The sequence below is a fragment of the Propithecus coquereli genome, unplaced genomic scaffold (assembly GCF_000956105.1).
Source record: "Propithecus coquereli isolate 6110/MARCELLA unplaced genomic scaffold, Pcoq_1.0 Scaffold104, whole genome shotgun sequence".
Lineage (NCBI taxonomy): Eukaryota > Metazoa > Chordata > Mammalia > Primates > Indriidae > Propithecus > Propithecus coquereli.
In genome coordinates this window covers 2,580,459-2,598,074 of record NW_012134303.1, presented here as the reverse complement: position 1 = coordinate 2,598,074, position 17,616 = coordinate 2,580,459, and the positions used below count along the sequence as shown (strand labels likewise).

Genomic DNA, 17,616 nt, shown 5'->3' with positions numbered 1-17,616 from the left:
TTTTAGTCAAATCATATCATAGTACTATGAGCAGAGGATAGTTTTACAGACATTTACTAGGGAAAGGGGCTCAGGCTTTATAAAAACAACCACCACTTGAATCTCCATTCCAGTGCCATCATGTAATCACTGTAGAACATCTAGAAAAATCAAATTCTCAAAATTTCAATTTCCACATCTGTAAAGTAGGGCTAAAATGACACACCTTACAAGATTTTGAGATGATTAAATGAGATCATATATGGGAAACACAGAGCTCGGCTCCTAGCTCTATAATTGTATGTTGTATCTAAATGCTAAGGTAAACTTTGTATGGGGAACAGCAGCTCTTAGAGAATCTTAATGTAACTGCTGAGACAAAATCTACACAAAGAAAATATCTTATAAATTATAACTGCAAATTAGCAGCAGACAATGCGGTGAAAACTTCTGCAAAATTATAAAGGAAATTCAGGAGAAAAGGTAGGTGACTACAAGATGAGGTTTAGCCTGTGAAACCTTTATGAAGGAAGTCCAGAAATATAAAACATATTTTTAGCAAAGGAGAGTGGAAGGAGCACGAAGCAGGCAGGCAAGCAGGAAGGAAAAGAACTAGTGACATTTATTGAGCACTCTTGTGTGCAAGAGCTGTTCAGGTAGTTTGTAGCAGGATTCTTTAAGAGCAGTGTTTTGGAATAAAGGTGGGTTCAAATCCTAGCTGCACCACTTACTAGGAGTGTGATCATAACAAGTAACTTATCCTCTCAGACTCCCTATTTCCTCCCTTATAAAATAGAGGAAATAATCACCAACCTTCTGAGGTTGTTATGAGCTTTGACTGATTGTGAAGTACAATGCCTGACCCAATACATCGTAGTGCTCTGAGCATCTGCTCCACTCTCTTGGATCGAGTTCTTGGCTGGTCTCCATAACAAGCTCCTAGTTTTCATTCCTACAGAAATGTGGCTTAATAGAATATTCTCCACTTGTCCAAACCACTGCTTTCGGATTGGAGGAGAACAAGGTAGCTGAGACTCTCACAAAACATGATGGACCTAGGAAAATCTGTTCCTATGGATCTCAGATACCTATACGCCTAGGAGTCACGATGCAAACCCTTCCCAAGAACCTCCTCCACCAACCCTAATGTGGTGACAGAGAAGCCAGCCAAGCAGTCAGTGATCACCTCAGGGGCTGGAAGAGAGCCACTGGAGCGGAACTGGCCTAGATTGGGTACATGCCATATCCTGCTGCCATGTGCTCTAACTTGCTCACCCCCAGCTCTCCAAGCTGGTCTCCTGCACAGCTGCTTGTGAAATAAGCCCACAGGAATGAATGCTCTCACAGTCCCTGACTCTGCAGACAAACAAGACTGTCTTTCTGCTGATGGGACAGTTAACAGTGTTTGTTCATCTCCCTGTAGGGCACAGAAACATGACACAAACATTTTCCTAGGACAAAGTCTGGCAATTTCTTTGACCCTCACTGACATCCACAGGGTTAATAAATATGCTTGTGTAATAGGATGGGGCAGAGTGAGGGAAATAAGGAAGAGAAAAAAATTAGAGTGGCAGGAGAGGAAGGAAAAAGTCACTATTTAGAGTGACACCCAAGGCCTTCTTTCCCAGTAATTCTTTATTTTTTAAGACAGAGTCTTACTCTGTTGCCTGCATAGGGTGCAATGGCATCGTCATAGCTCACAGCAACCACAAACTCCTGGGCTCAAGAGATCCCCGTGCCTCAGCATCCCCAGTAGCTGGGACTATAGGCATAGGCCACCACATTCGGCTAACTTTTTTTTCTTTCTTTCTTTTTTTTTTTTTAGATGGGGTCTCAATCTGGCTCAGGCTGGTCTCCAACTCCAGACCTCAAGCAATCCTCCCACCTCCACCTCCCAGAGTGCTAGGATTATAGGAGTGAGCCACCCTGCCCAGCCCCCTATAATTCTAAGTAGGACTTTCTTTCCTCTTAGTCCCCCAAGGCCATTAATAGTGTTGACTTTGTTTCTAGAAGGAGCAAGCAGCCACCTGCAGGTTAGGAATTGTAACAATCTGGGAAAGGCGCCCCACAGGCCCTGCAAAGTCGCCAGAAATTCCCACCATTAGTCATGCCTATGAGTTACAGAATAGAAATATCTATTAAATTGCAAATATGTTAGCTGAGAAGGGAAACATTTTTGGCCTTTATCAGTCATGAATTCTTTAGCTCATTGAGGTATTAGATTAGCCCGAGCAGAAAGCAATGAGCTACAGACCAGACAGGTCACTGGAACAATTAAAAGAGGCAGATAAGGGACAAAGTCATCCAGGGTGGGCTGGGTAGGGTAGAAAAGGCCAGGGTCACCCAGGAAGGGAGAGGGAGGCCTCTGAGGAAAAGCAAAGGAGCTGCTATTAGCCGGTTTTGGTCATGAGATTTCTGCACCTGCGAGTGTGCAAAAGAACAGTCAATTATGAAATGCACAGTCAGTCATGTGAACGTTCCTTTAATGCAGCCAAGAACTATTAACTGCCACAGTCTTTCCTTATTAAGTCACACAAAAGGAATATATTTTCATGTGATAATGAGCACACATGCATTCAAATCATGTTAACTCGTTGCTCAGAGAAAACATGAAGTAGAGAGAACACATGCCAAGGATTTGTTTCCTTCCCTGCTTCATGTCACACTGCTTCGGACAGCTTTAGGGTAGGTGCTTTATCCCCAGGGCTCTTCGTTTATCTGTAACATTTGAGATCAACTTGCTTCATCATCTAAATCGCTTTTCTTTGTAAGGTAATCAATTTGTCAATACCCCTCCTGTAGTATTACATCCATAAATTGTGCCCCTCTCTCTCTTCTTAGATCGACCGGTCTGTTGGATGGAATGATTAGGATGGCTTCTGAGTGCTGTTCCTGTTTGTCTATTAAATGCTCTCCAGACCACTTCAGGTTGTTGTGGTTGTTTTATCTTTTTTTCTTTTGAATTTTTTCCCACTCATTGCTCCAGATAGAAATAGTAAAACAGAATGTGAGCCAGTCACACGGTTGGTCTCCTATTTAAAAGTCCTACTGAACCAAATCTTTTAAGGCAAAGGCCACGAGGGCAGCCCTCAAATTGAATTTAGCCTACAGGCATGTTTTATTTGCTCCACAGAGTGCTTTACAATTCAGGGATTCCCACATAAAAATCCAGACTTCCCACGTCTCTTCAAAAATTAGAGGGCTTAGCAATATCGCAGCTACAGTCTCACATGGCAGCCATCAGCTAGGGCTGAGTCGGTGCTGCTGTTGCCCTTCAACTTGCCGCTCCCTGTTGCCTTGCACATCTGGTTCACCTCGCTCGAGCACATGACCTGCTGGCCGCTAGAAGTATTCAAGCATTGATTGGGGGGTTATCTCTTTGCTGCTTTGAACCCAGACATCAGTAGTAAATGCTTTTCCTGTTAGAATCAGAAATAGTTGTTCCTAAAGACAAAACAATGGGTTGGCACACGAACGTTTTAAATAAAACACTATTTCAGGGATCCTTAAACCTGAGACCTGGAGTCACCATCTTTGGAGTCCTTTGGGAGTTGGATCTCCTCTTCTTCAGGCCCAGCACACAGGATTAAGGGACAGTAGACAGAGTAACAGTGGGGTAGCATAGGAAAAGCATTGGACTGGGACTCAGAAGATGAGGGTTCTAGTCCTAGCTGTGCCATTAACCAGCTGACACCCTACAGTCAATGGTTTAAACCCTCTGAGCCATGGTTTACTCTTGTAAATAATAATAATAATAATAATATATTTGCTGCCGACGACTCCATAAACTTCTTGTGAGGAACAGAATGAGACCCCAGAAGGGAAAGTGCTTTGAAATTATAAAGTGCTCTACAAACACAAAACTATCTTATAAAATAAACACTCACTAATCAAATAAGCAGCCATCCACACCAAACCACAACTAATTGTTGAATACCTGCCATATGCTCAGCACTTGGAGACATAGAAAACAAATAGTGAACGAATCCCTTCCCTTGAGGAGTTTATAGCCTGGTTGAGAAAATAAGACAAATGATGGAAAACAATAAATAATTAAAATTATAATATAAAGTCACTGTCCAATAAGTATTTTATTGAAACTGTAAGTTATAGGCATTAGTAGGAAGTCAATAGAGCAAGTACTCACTTGGCTACTTAGCTTTCGTAAAGTTTCCTATGGAAACATAGCATCCTCAGATGCTCTCAAGAGTGGGGGTGGGAAGGAGTGTCATGTGGTCATACAGCTTTAGGAAATGCCCTATAATATACCACATTCCTCTTTTAAAAAATTACAATGCACATTACAATATTATAAGCACTAAGATGCCCTGAGATGCCTTGCAAAAAAGAAAACTGTTTAATTTTCACCTAGCAGATAAACAAATTGCCACAGAACCTCTCTTCTCCACTACCCTCTCCTCCCTTCCTACTCCTCTTCTCCTCTCTTTTCCTCTTCCTTCTCTCTTAGAAATCTCTTGGAATCAATTTGGGAAACACTAGTGAATAACTAATGTTTTCACAGGTTGCAAAAGGGAACATATTTCTGTCTCTACCTGTCTGCTTTCGAAAAACACTAGAAAGTTATATCCTAAACTTCTTGTTGCACAGAGTAGGAACAGATTTATGTGACGATTCATCTTTATCAACATTGTTAAACTAGACACTTCTCCATTGCTTCACATCCACTAGGTTGAAATAATTGTTATAACTGCAATGAACTTCATTAGAATCTATTTTTTCCAAATATGGATTGTCATATTAGTAGGGCCATATGGCCTACTAATATGAAACTTGCCAAATTCTATGTTCTATGCATTGTCACTTTTCATGGCACCTCACCTTTCCTTGTTTCTTTCCTGGCACCACCCCAAGCTCAGATTGAATTCTGTGTCGCATCCCTAATTATCTTAACTAAGGTGCTCACTAAGAGCTAAGGACTAGGCTCAAAACTGCCAAGTGTACTCTTTTTAGGGGCATCTAAGTTCCAATGAGGAATTATTGAGGACCACATTGTGAATGTCCAAAAAGGATATTATAGCGGAATGAAGGATATTATGATCAATTTTTTTTGTATCTGTTCTCAAGGTATGCAATATATATATTCGGTGAATTAAATTGTATGGTTTGTGCCTGGTGGTGATTAAAAAGTTATATTTGAGAGTTTGAAAGACCTAGAAGGACAAGTATGTGACCTTGGGCACATCGTTTCACCTAAGTTTTAGTTTCTTCTTCCATAAAATGGGGACAATAATAGTAATCGCCCTCATATGGTTGTTGTGAGGATTAAATGAGAAAATGAATGAAAAACACTACGTACAAGGGGTGCCACACAGTGAGCTCTCAACAGACACTAACTCTCTGGGAGCCCCTGTTAGATTTTTATGTAGTTGTTGACTTAGAGATCACTTCTCCTGTTGTATTATCCTTAGTCAAATTCCCTATTTCTGTTTATTCCAGGAACTCTCCACCATATCACTATGTTCCACAGTTTTTTCTAAACTCACCCTCCCCCCAATATCTCAGCTTTAGCAGTAGAGGGATAAAGATACTAAGAGCCAGGGCCCCAAAAAGCCTATTTCCCAACTTGAATGTAAAATTGTTTCCTCTGTGTGTATATATCTGCCATTTTTCACACCAGAGGAAAGTTATTCTAACAAGCTATATAGTCTAAATGACACCTGCGACAATGCACTCACAGTCACACATTACAAACTGGAATTGAAAACACTTGTTAAAGCCAAGCATTTGAACACCTTCACCAAAGACTGATCCCAAATCTCACTTTTCAGTTTTACCAAGCTTTGTATATCCAGATTGCCTTGCTACTCTTTCTTGCTTAATACTAACCCAGCAGCAAGTCTTTGAAGCAAATCTATAGAATAAACCCCTCTTGCCATGGCATTCAGATACCAATGGGTTAAGAGATTGTCCCTAATATGTGAAAAGTCCCCACTCAGGAACTGTAGAGCTGCCTACAATAATCAGGCCTGAGAAATATTTGCATATCCACCAGAGAACAGGTTAGTGTTTTTTTCCCAAATAGCCAATGCTCATTTCTAAAAAGTTGCATAAAGGCATTCATTTGTGAATGATTTGCCAGCTGAATGGTGAATTGCCAAATAAAGTTAATTAGTGCTGGCTTCCTGCTCATGTTCATGTTGGGGAGTCTCTATAATTTATGTCTGCCTTTGACCTTCTCCGGCAGAGCTTCTCCTATCCCAGGAGACCCTATCCCATTATCCTGCACACTCTCTCCCACTCCTCTTCTCCTCCTTCTTCCTTTATCACTTGCTCTACATTCTTATCATCTTGTAACCAATTCTCAAGCCCTCTGCACAAATTCACTGTGAGAATAAAGAAAAAAAAACCTTCGAAATAGCAAATAGCCACCTAAAATATGCTGTGGGAAATAAAACTGTTAGGTCTAGGCATCTTTGGAAAATGACCTAAACATGCTATTTGTTGTTAAACCCCTCCCTACTCATTTGCAGCCTCCAAAGGAACAAAAATAAATTTCCATGATAACATTACACAAGTGTGCTATGATTTATGTAATAAAAGTGTCCCAGAAAAGTTGCATTTAAATCAAATCCTATTTTAATGGAGTAAGAAAGCTAGCTATTTAAAGAAATAATATGGCAAATTCATCTATGTGGAGAAATAATTTCATCAAACAAATGATTACCTTTTAATATTTTATCCAGAAAAATTTATCAGTTTTAAATATCTGGATCTTTTTATAACTGATCTTCTTAAAGGAAGTAACACCTATAAACCTTAACACTTATTTTATTGAAGATATATTTCTCAGAATTATAAAGAGATCACAAAATAATCTTTTAGAAATTTGACAATCCTTTAAAACTTGCATATTTGCAATACGCCATCTTAAAGAACATCTATCTACATAATTTCTTAATCAACCGACTCTATTAATGTGATATAGAAATTCTTATCCCGTGCCTGTATATTGCTAACTCTAAACAAGTATGAGTGCATTACTTTTAAACAATCACAGCCTTATATTTCTAATTATGAGAGGACAATCTGTTTGTTAACTGCTTTCATAATATTGACCATACAAAGCACAATATAACTTATATAATATTGCAAAAAAGAATAAACGTTCACAGAGCAGCCCCTTGAACTTCCAGACCAAGAAGCCATTTTGTTTCTACATCACGTATAACATTTGAACTGTGTGAATAAATAAACTTATATGAACAATGACCACTGACCCAAAAATAATCATAAATAAAATTTGAATTACCTTTTGCAGCTCCTAGCTCATTGACTGGCATGTAATATATACTCAGTATATTTTTAGATGATAAGTTAATAAATAGCTACTTTGTGTGGTTGAGGTTGCTTTACTCACACATTCCCTTGACACATTACCCTTTATTACCAAGATCTATATTTTCATGATGATACAGAGCAGGGACCCCTCTTAGGGGCCAGCAGGGCTGGCAGTGGGGAATGGGGAGGAGCATGGAAATAAAGGAAAATCTAGAGTCCCTTCAGGAGAATTTCAGGGCACCTGGTTAGCCTTAAAAAGTGAATGAACAACCTGATAAGAACAATGGCCCTCCAAGCAAGCCAGATTGAAGAGGTGTTTTGGTTCCCTATGGAAACTAAAAGATGGCATCTTAATATATGTTTTTGAGCTGTTATTTAGGAACCCCCACCAAAAGAAACTGCAGATAAGGAGGAACTGAGGAATTGACCTTTGACTGCCAATCTTTGTTCTTAATTTCCCCCTGAGGGGCCTCTCATACCTATCTTAACTTTCCTTTCCACTAATGCATAATCTGTGAATCCACCTATACGCCCTTCTCAGGATATTCTATCTTCTTGGGCCAGGCCAATGTATAATCTCCATGTAATAATTTATAATTTTGCCTACCTGAAATGTACCCCTGCTTTTAAAAATCCCTGCCTTGTAAGCCACTGGGGAATCTAGGTCTTAAGCATTAGCTGCCTGTACTCCTTGCTTGGCACTATGAAATAAAGCCTTTCTCCCACTACAACTCTCGGCTTCAGTGTCTGACTTTACTGCACAGTGTGAGTGGAACCCAGTTTGGTTCAGTAATGATGACAGTTCTTAGGAATTTAGGGGAAACAATTTAGAGACTATGAAAATCAGTTGTATGTTATGTGTGTGTAAACTAATATGCACAAAAGGGAATCAAACATATGACTTTGACTGTTTTAGCACCATTCTCTCCTCTAATGTTTCTTAGAAGGTATACAACAGAATTACTAGGACAAAAAGTAAAATTCGTAGTCTTACTGATGTACTAAATCAGAATCTGAGGGAGAGACCTGGGAATCCGTATATAAAGATCGTCATCTTTATCCTACGTGAGTCCCTCCACATGATTCTGAGGCACATTAAATTCTGAGAACCTTTGCAAGGTATTCAGATGAAATTTTAAATCCATAGTTTAACTACACTAAAAGTTTGGAACAGGTAAATTAACATCTTATAAAATACACAAAATACGTAGCTCTAGCTATGCTTTTCCAGAATCTAAAATGAAACTAGGTTGGGCGAGGTGGCTCATGACTGTAATCCTAGCACTCTGGGAGGCGGAGGCAGGAGGATCACTCGAGGTCAGGAGTTCGAGACCAGCCTGAACAAGAGCGAGACCCCATCTCTACTAAAAAGAGAAAGAAATTAGCTGGACAACAAAAAATATACCAAAAAATTAGCCGGGCATGGTGGCGCATGCCTGTAGTCCCAGCTACTCGGGAGGCTGAGACAGCAGGATCGCTTGAGCCCAGGAGTTTGAGGTTGCTGTGAGCTAGGCTGAAGCCACAGCACTCTAGCCAGGGCAACAGAGCGAGGCTGTCTCAAAAACTAAAATAAAATAAAATAAAAATAAATAAATAAAACGAAACTAAAGAAGCAAATGTGTTATCACTTGTAACCCATTAGATGTAAGTGAAAAGGAGGTTTGGTATTTATTAATATTTTGTTCTAGTTCAACTTAAAACTCAAGCCAAATACTATAATATTACAAACTTTAGCAAATGATTCCAAAATGGAAGTGCTCTGCAAGCATCTGCTAAGGACTGGTGATTATGGTCAAAGTGATGATGCTGCAAGGCTTTGCGCATGGTCGGGTCACTTATTAATGATGTATGACTGTCTGTGATTGATTCTTCTACTGTGAATGACGCAGGGAAGTCTAGTTCACATTCAGGAAATCAGAAACTAATCAAAAGCAGATCATTGCTATTTGGGATTGGCCCAATATGGTAGTTATTTTGAAAGCTCATGGGGGAAAGAACATGCAATTCTAATCAAAAGAATTATTTAAAACGTTCACCAAAGGTACTCTACAAAGTCAAACTAAGAAGTGAAACTGTCATTTATTAGTATAGAGAGTGAACTAATATATATAAGTTTACTAAAAAGAAATATATTTTTATTCCCTGTGTTAGCATTCAGAATTTGGGAAAAAACAAAAATAAGCAATTAAATCTGAAGAATCAAAAACTTAATTAAATATATGGGTTATAGCAATGAAATTAACTCAGCAAGTATCAATATCAGTTGATTGATTTTAACACTGTTCCAAAAAGGTCAGCCAGACATAAACAAAAAAGGTATTCCTAATATTAATTAGCAAGAATATGTTATAATTAGCCAACCGGCTGATGTAAACATTAGATGTTTAAACAGGTAATGCCCAAGTGCATTAGTCATAAGTCAATTAATGCAATCGATATTACAATTGTCTGGATAATTTCAAAGTTTATGATGACTCAGATATTAACCACAATACAAATTTGTATGTATGTACATACAAACATACACACATATCTATCTTTTTTTTTTTTTTTTTTCCCTGAGACAGAGTCTCACTCTGTTGCCTGAGCTAGAGTGCCGTGGCTTCAGCCTAGCTCACAGCAACCTCGAACTCCTGGGCTCCAACAATCCTCCTGCCTCAGCCTCCCGAGTAGCTGGGACTACAGGCATGTGCCACCATGCCCAGATAATTTTTTCTACATATTTTTAGTTGTCCAGCTAATTTCTTTCTATTCATAGTGGAGACGGGGTCTCACTCTTGCTCAGGCTGGTCTCGAACTCCTGAGCTCAAACGATCCACCCGCCTCGGTCTCCAGAGTGCTAGGATTACAGGCGTGAGCCACCGCACCCGGCACACACATATCTTCTTTACTGTATATATTTAAGGTACACAAAATGATGTTTGAAAACATGTATACATAATAAAATTATTAGTATAGTCAATTATTTAATTATCTTTTACTTTTTGTGGTAAGAACACTGAAAATCTACTCTCCTAGCAAATGTCACCATACACTACAATATTATTAACTGTAGTCATCATGCTGTACATTAAATTACTAGACTTATTCATCCTACATAACTACAACTTTGTATGTACCATTTTTTAAGGAATCTGTAACTGGTTGTGAGTGTGTACCTTTTGATCTACATCTACTTATTTCCCATGCCCCCCAATAAACACCGTTCTACTCTGTTGCTATATATTCAACTTTTTTTTGGATTCCACATATAAGTGAGATTATAATACACTTAAGATATATATAACAATGGGAAAATTAGTCAAGATTTGTTCATGAGCAATAGCAGGTACCCTTTTTGTCAGATAGTTTCTTAGAGTCCATCATATCCATTGTGAGGGATAACTTTATGGTATTAGATTCTGTCCTATGTCTCTGAAAATTACTTCCTAAAATTCTCCACCTAAGAATATTCTGAGTTTTGCTCTTCCACTCCTATGAGTAGAGTTCCAAGTTTACATTTTGCTGGTACTTCAGATTTAAAACAAACAAATCCATGTTCTTTTCAAGTTACTCTGTCTAAGAATCAATAGATGTTCACAATAATATCCCTCGCTTATGGGGAATTTTGTATAAATGATATTTTGGATGCAGTCTAAGAAGATCTCATTCCAACAGCGCAACAGAACTTGCTTCTAAAAGCAGCCTTCACCTATGAGGAGATTCCACATTATGAGTGAAGTCAACATTCTAGAGTCCAGTATATATTTTCTGAGATGTTTAGTAAAAATCAGTGATAGATTAAAGAGCTAAGAACCATTCATAAAGGAAGAGAACAGATATGCAACAATTGGGCCTTTGTTCCCTAAATTAATTGTTCATATTCCACATATGGCTTTTACTTAGTGCAACTTATTAATAGTGAACTTCCCAACTGTTTGATTTGTAGCAAATTCTAAATTCACAGAAAGTTGGCTCTTTGAATGAAACTCTTTCTTCCCAAGCATAATTATACTTGAAATCTCATTTGCCATACTTTGGTAGACGCAATTCTTACCTGTAACTTTCAATTCAGTTGTTCGTCTGACAAGTTTTCCTTCATATTTAAGTTCACATGTGTAATTTCCTCCATCTTCTTCTTGAACTTCCTGAATAAGAAGAGCATTTCCTTTCTGTATTATTATGCTTCTCCACATTTTTGGCTTGCATTCCTGCAGAAAAAATACGTGCAAGTCAGCAAAAAATAAAAATTCACAAACTATATCTCTGTACTGGCAAGTTAGTACTTTCACTTTTTTCTATTCTTCTCTCTAGTTTTCCAAATATGTAACTAAGAAGTGAAGTCAATGACCAGGCAAAATCATAAATGTATCTTATTATGTCCAGTTAAAATATCACAACTGTCTTACTAATAGCCACTTGAAACGCATGATCCCAAGAGGAAGAAGTCTATAGAAGCATTCTGTAAAAACAGACAGAATAGCATACAAGCTTCCCAAATGCAAGGGAGGTACAGCAGAACCACAGAAGTTGCTAAATGTTATTATAACATACTGGTTCCTTCTATTTGACAGGGATATTTCCTATGAATCCTCAGAGGATATGGTTCATTCAGCCACTTAGTATACTCCAGGGGGGTCTTAGGCATTATTAAACATTCATAATAGACTTTTACATTGGCAATGCAGTTTACGATTATTTTATTAATTACTCCTTATTATAAAAATTAATACTATAACTCGAGAGTCTCCCAACTTGTAGTCAAGAGCTCAATTTGGGGAGTAGAAAGGAAAGGGTCCAGTAAATTAGGCTTAAGAAGTTCTCTAAAAACATAGTAAGTAAAATGAGGACACACATAGTTGCAGTAACAGCGTGGAGAAATCATCCACTTGCTTTCTGAGTTCAGTGGTATATAACCAGAGAATCGGATTTGGTTTTTGAAGCCAATTCTCTTACTCTCCTGATGGGAATGTGAGGGAGTTTTGCTACTGGGATTGGACTTCCCTAGAAAGGAATGTGTAACACTTTTCCAGAAAGTGACAAGGATATAGCAATAACCAAGTATGTAAGAATTTCAGCCAAGTGGCTTTGTCTTTTTGGAATTTTCTGAGACTACATTTTAGATACTGCCCCATTCTGTCCACTATTCATTTTAAATGTTCAACCAAAGTGGTAGCCAAATGCTGTACAAACATTGGTGGAGGCCTTGCGGACAGCTGTGAGAGAGTGCTGAATAACCAAGGAAAAAGTATTTTACCATCTAAATTCTGAGTCTGTCAGTTGAGGTCATAAAGAAATTGGCAGATGATGTGAACAAAGAGTTGAGAGCATTTTCTACTTTCCACATTACAGTGTATGTGACGTCTGTATCTACCATCCCTCAACCCTGCTCTCCATATACACATCTTTAACATTCACATACAGTATCTGTGCTGACTCTCAATCCCCAGCCGTGAGTGCTTGCATGTGTGTGTGTGGGTGGAGTGTGGACGTGAGTTTTGTAAATGATTTCGGAGGGTGAGTACCCCTTTATTAGTTTTTCACTATAACAGATTTTTTTCTTTTATGTTAGTAGGAGTTTTAACAACAAAACACAACAACTGGCACTTAGGTTTACAGGTATAATCTTTAAGAGATACACTTCCTTTATGTTCAATACAACTACCCACACATTTTGTCAGAGAGTAAATAAAAGTAATACTACTGAGGGCATCCAGATATAAGGCTGCTTCACTCCCTAGGGTCTTTCTGAAGAACAGTTAAGGGTCTGTCTGAAATTATATTACGTACCACGTCTGGCAAGGTTTATCACCTATATGAGATTTGCTTCTGAGTTAAACCTTGGGATATAAGGTTTCTGGGAAAACGAAGAAGAAAGTCTGAACAGAGAGAAAAAAAAAAAAAAAACCAGCCCAGCTGCCACTGTCGTCATACAATAATAATCCACAATTATTTTCGCATTGCTTCCAACTCTGATAGCCTCAGATTTCTAAAGAATCATTCTGAAGGTCATTAAACAAAAATATGGTCCCTCTGGGCATTTTGAGAGGAAAGAATATGAAAACGGAGCTGCTGCACTTTCTCATAGCAGTGGTCAGGGCAGGCAAATAAGCCCACACACTCATTTTATTCAAAGACAAATGGTGCTGCATTTTAATGTCAATTTGGGGGAAAATCCATATGCAATTAGTTCTAATAATTTTCATTTTCCCTGCTTACTGGCCTTTTTTCCCCAGGAAGTAAAACGCTATAGTGTATAGGAATTAGAAAATCAGTCCTGATGAAGAACAGCCTGGAATCTTTACATCAACTTTGAGATAGATTTAGATAGTCCCAAGTGCTTCCACGTTGCCATACAAAACCTGAGAAAGGATTCTTTGTATCCAATAGATGGCTTTTTGGGAAAACTGTGGCATAGAAAACTACTGTCTTCAAGTCATATACACCCCTCTGGAGACAACGTAGTTTAGATGAAAAGGCAAACTGACTTTAGGGCAAAACATCTCTAGGTTAAAATCCGGGGTTCGCCCAAGTTCTGTGATCTTAGGCAAATTTGTTTATGGGGATAATATTTGCTACGACGTGAGCAGCCAGAACCCAGAGGCTTGCAGGTTTATTCATTACATTCTTACTGGGCAGCACTGTACCTAATGATCTTCCAATGCAAAGAATGTTCCACAATCCTAAACCTTCCCAATTCTAGATTACATCTCTTTAGAAGCTCCAGCTCTGCTTTGTGAAAATTGGTGCTAATGAACAACAGATACCAAGAAATCTTTACTAATTGGCTAACTATCCTCCAGCAAAATAATATTTTAACTCACTGAAAATGTATAGCTACTAAGGGCCAAACAGTAATCTTAGCAGGTAGGTACAGAAGCTATATTTTGGTCAGAAGAGCCTTTGAAGTATATTTCCCATCATACTATATAGATGACCATCCTGCTCCCACAAATCAACCTTTCTCAAAGTTATTTTGTTGGCTATTCTACCTTGATCCGGATGCCCGTATAGACTCTCAGAAGTCTTCCAGACTCTTGACTCCATTATTTGCAGTGTCTCTTCCCTAAGCTTCTGGCTGCTAGACTTACTGCTGTCACTGCTTATCTACTGCCCCCTATCTTCCTGGTGGACAGACAACATTGCTGTACCTCACTGCCCTAGACCAGTTTACTTCTGACAGCCTGTTAGGCAAAGAGGTTTGAAGGACATAGGTCAAGTCTCAAGATGGTTGTTTATCTGAGGCCAGGACAAACTACCAAAGGCTCAAATGTGAGCAGGACCCTAATATTGACTTCACTGTGTAATTCACCTACTATTTATTGTCCCTAAGAGTATTAAACTTCACCAACTTGAAAATTTCGCTGAAGACCATTCTTGCTGGTGTTGCCTAAGTTCACCAAACAACTTCGTTTTGCAGCCTAGTCATCCTCTCATAGAGCAGTTTGTTGCAGGACATCCTTGCTCAGTCAAAATAATGTCTGCAATTAATGCCCAGCTTCTTTCCCCTGCCTCTCAGCCTTCCTGGGTGACAGATTTCCCTTTGCGGCAGTTGCTGTGTTGGGAACCCAGTATGAACAACAGAGGCATCTGTTTACCAAGACCCCTAAAGTAAAAATCTTGGAGTTTCTACCCTGAAACAGTCACCACTGTACTCACAGTCTACTTCTGAGATAGCATCATCATACCCACAGGTACTTTTTAATCCATTTGATGTGATGGTCATGGTTATGTTCATGCCATTCAGAGCATATGACTCACTCCTCATGGCAAGAACGTCAGGAAAATTTAAATATTTCTTCTGATTCTGAGGTTTAACCACAAAGCAGCTGTTCAACCATAAGCCAATCATGTAACCTCTCCTCAAAGCACATTTGTTTGTACACCAAACACCTGCCCCCTCAGACCAAATTCTCTCCTTTCCCCTGGAGAGTGTACTCTTCCATAGGACATCCAGACATTTAATTAAAAATCTTTAGGGAATCCGAACTTTCTGCAATTTAAAGATGTAAGAGATGATCAGTAGCACAACTGTGAATTAGGTATCAACATTGTCCTTTTTAGTCCTGCCTATATTCCAAATGCCTAGGATAACCCATTCCAAGGAGTCCTTCCCCTCTAAGCCCTATTTCTCCAAATTTCTGCTTTCATGGTCTTAATATTGATACACGTAGCCCACATAATGGGAATACCAAAGGAAAAGAAAAATAGAAAGGAAAAGAAGAAATATTTGACTTTTAATTTCCCAGGTCATCCATGTATTATAGAAGACTGAGCACGAACAAGGAGATGGTGAGTAGTAGGCTGTTCTGAGCATCTGAGCTGAGTTTTGAAAAATACATAAAAGTTAGGCAGGCAGGATGTAGCAGACAGAAGGAACAACAGATGTGAAAAAGTATGGAGTAGATAAAAAAATTACAAAGAGGCTTTGCTCTGTTGAGATGGCTGGGTCCAGATGTAAAAAGCCTTAAATTCTATCCGAAGATATTTGCACATTATTAGGGTTTAAATGCCAGCTCTGCCACTGTGTAGCCTATTTTGGAGGGCTGTTCTAAAGATTGAATCAGGTAATACATGAACATACTTGGCATGATGCCAGGCCCTGTAAATACTCAATAAAAAGGAGCTACCATCTAAATGATTTTACAGAATCATTAAATAGTGGAATCCTATGGTCAGATGGGCATTTCTAAAAGATCATTCTGGTGGATATATAGAAGACAGGCAAACTTTAAGAAGGACATTGCTTAAGAGGCTTTAATTTGCTTTAAATTGTTTTTATCCCTTGGATGCCATTAAAGATATATGGAAGTCCTTTCTAAGGCTGGATTCTTATAACAATTTGGAAAAGATCAACAGTAAACTCTTGTTAAATTTGAAAAAGGCATACCTATTGAAATAAGATTATAAAAGTTGATCAAAAAAATCATGTTGCTAAATCAAGAAAAAATGAAGTCAAAATCCAACCTTATAACAGCTTTATTTCTAATCACCAAAAATGATAACAATCCAAATGGTCATCACCTGGTCAATGGCTAAATAGAGGTACATATACAGTAAAATGCTGGAATACTATTCAGCAATAAAAGGAAAGAACTATTGATATATGCCCCAACATGGATGAAGCTCAAATACGTTATGCTAAATGAAATCAGCCAGACACAAAAGGCTACATATATTATTCTATGTATATTATATTCTGGAAAATGCAAAACTATAGGAATAGAAAACGGATGAGTTTTAACCAAGGACTGGGGATAGGAGTAGGGGATTGAGTACAAAGGGACATGGAGGAACTTGGAGTGGTAGAAACGTTCTACATTTTGACGGTAGTATATACATATGTCAAAACACATCAAATCATATACATAAAAAGGATGAATTTTGCTGTTTACAAATTACACATAATAACATGACTTTAAAAAAGCCCACAGTGTTAAATTCCCAATTAGAGTCTGAGATGTTCTAGGTAACTTTGTTTCTGGCTTCCATATAAATTTTCCCTTTCCATAGCTGTAGTAAGTATCAACTAAGGACTTTAATCATTATATTTTTATAACATACCTGGGATATATGGCAGATATTATTACATCTATTTTATATGTGGGGAAATTGAGGCCCAGTGATATTCAATTACTTATTCATGTTAGTAATAGAATGGTGGCCAGAATCTAGGTACTTGGACTTAAAACCTAGTGCTGCTTACATATATCAAATACTCATTTTTCCCTTATTAACTCACATATTCTATAACTGACCAAAAATAAAGAACTCCTCCCCCATTTCTAATGCAATATCTAGGAACAAAAATAAGTGCACTGTTGTCAGGGCACACCAAACTGAAGCCTCCATGGGCTTTGTAACTCTTTTCAAATTCTCATTACAGGATTAAAAATTCAAGGATGGAATACAATTTTATGGTTACAAAAGAAGGCACAGATTAATATATTTCCAAAAGGGATTCAAAATATCCAAACATTTTGGCAAACCATTTTGTCTTTTTTCCTTTTTTTTTTTTTAGCAAGAAAGTGTTAGTCACTTGCGATATGGTATTATGATGTCTCTAATGACCTTTTTTCCCCATTAAGAAATCAGACAGAATGCATAACAAGATAAATCAATGTAAAGCTCATAGCTTTGAAAACTTATTGCAGGAGTGATGGTATTTGGAAATGGCAATTTCTAAACTATTATTTTTGTAGATTAACTTAACTCCTTACCATCCATTAGGAGTCTTTCTTTTTTTTTTTTTTAAGACAGAGTCTCACTGTGTTGCCCAGGCTAGAGTGCCATGGCGTCATCCTAGCTCACAGCAACCTCAAACTCCTGGGCTCAAGCGATCCTCCTGCCTCAGCCTCC

The 17,616-nt window shown here is 38.3% G+C and overlaps 1 protein-coding gene across 1 annotated transcript in view; it reads right to left on the bottom strand.

Annotated features, from left to right (window-relative positions):
* The window catches only part of IL1RAPL2 (interleukin 1 receptor accessory protein-like 2), a 538,096-nt gene that overhangs the window by 481,636 nt on the left and 38,844 nt on the right, over positions 1–17,616 (bottom strand). Inside the window, exon 3 of the mRNA XM_012644526.1 lies at positions 11,315–11,468. Within this exon, the coding sequence (XP_012499980.1) occupies positions 11,315–11,468 (154 nt within the window). The remainder of the gene's footprint in view (positions 1–11,314; positions 11,469–17,616) is intronic.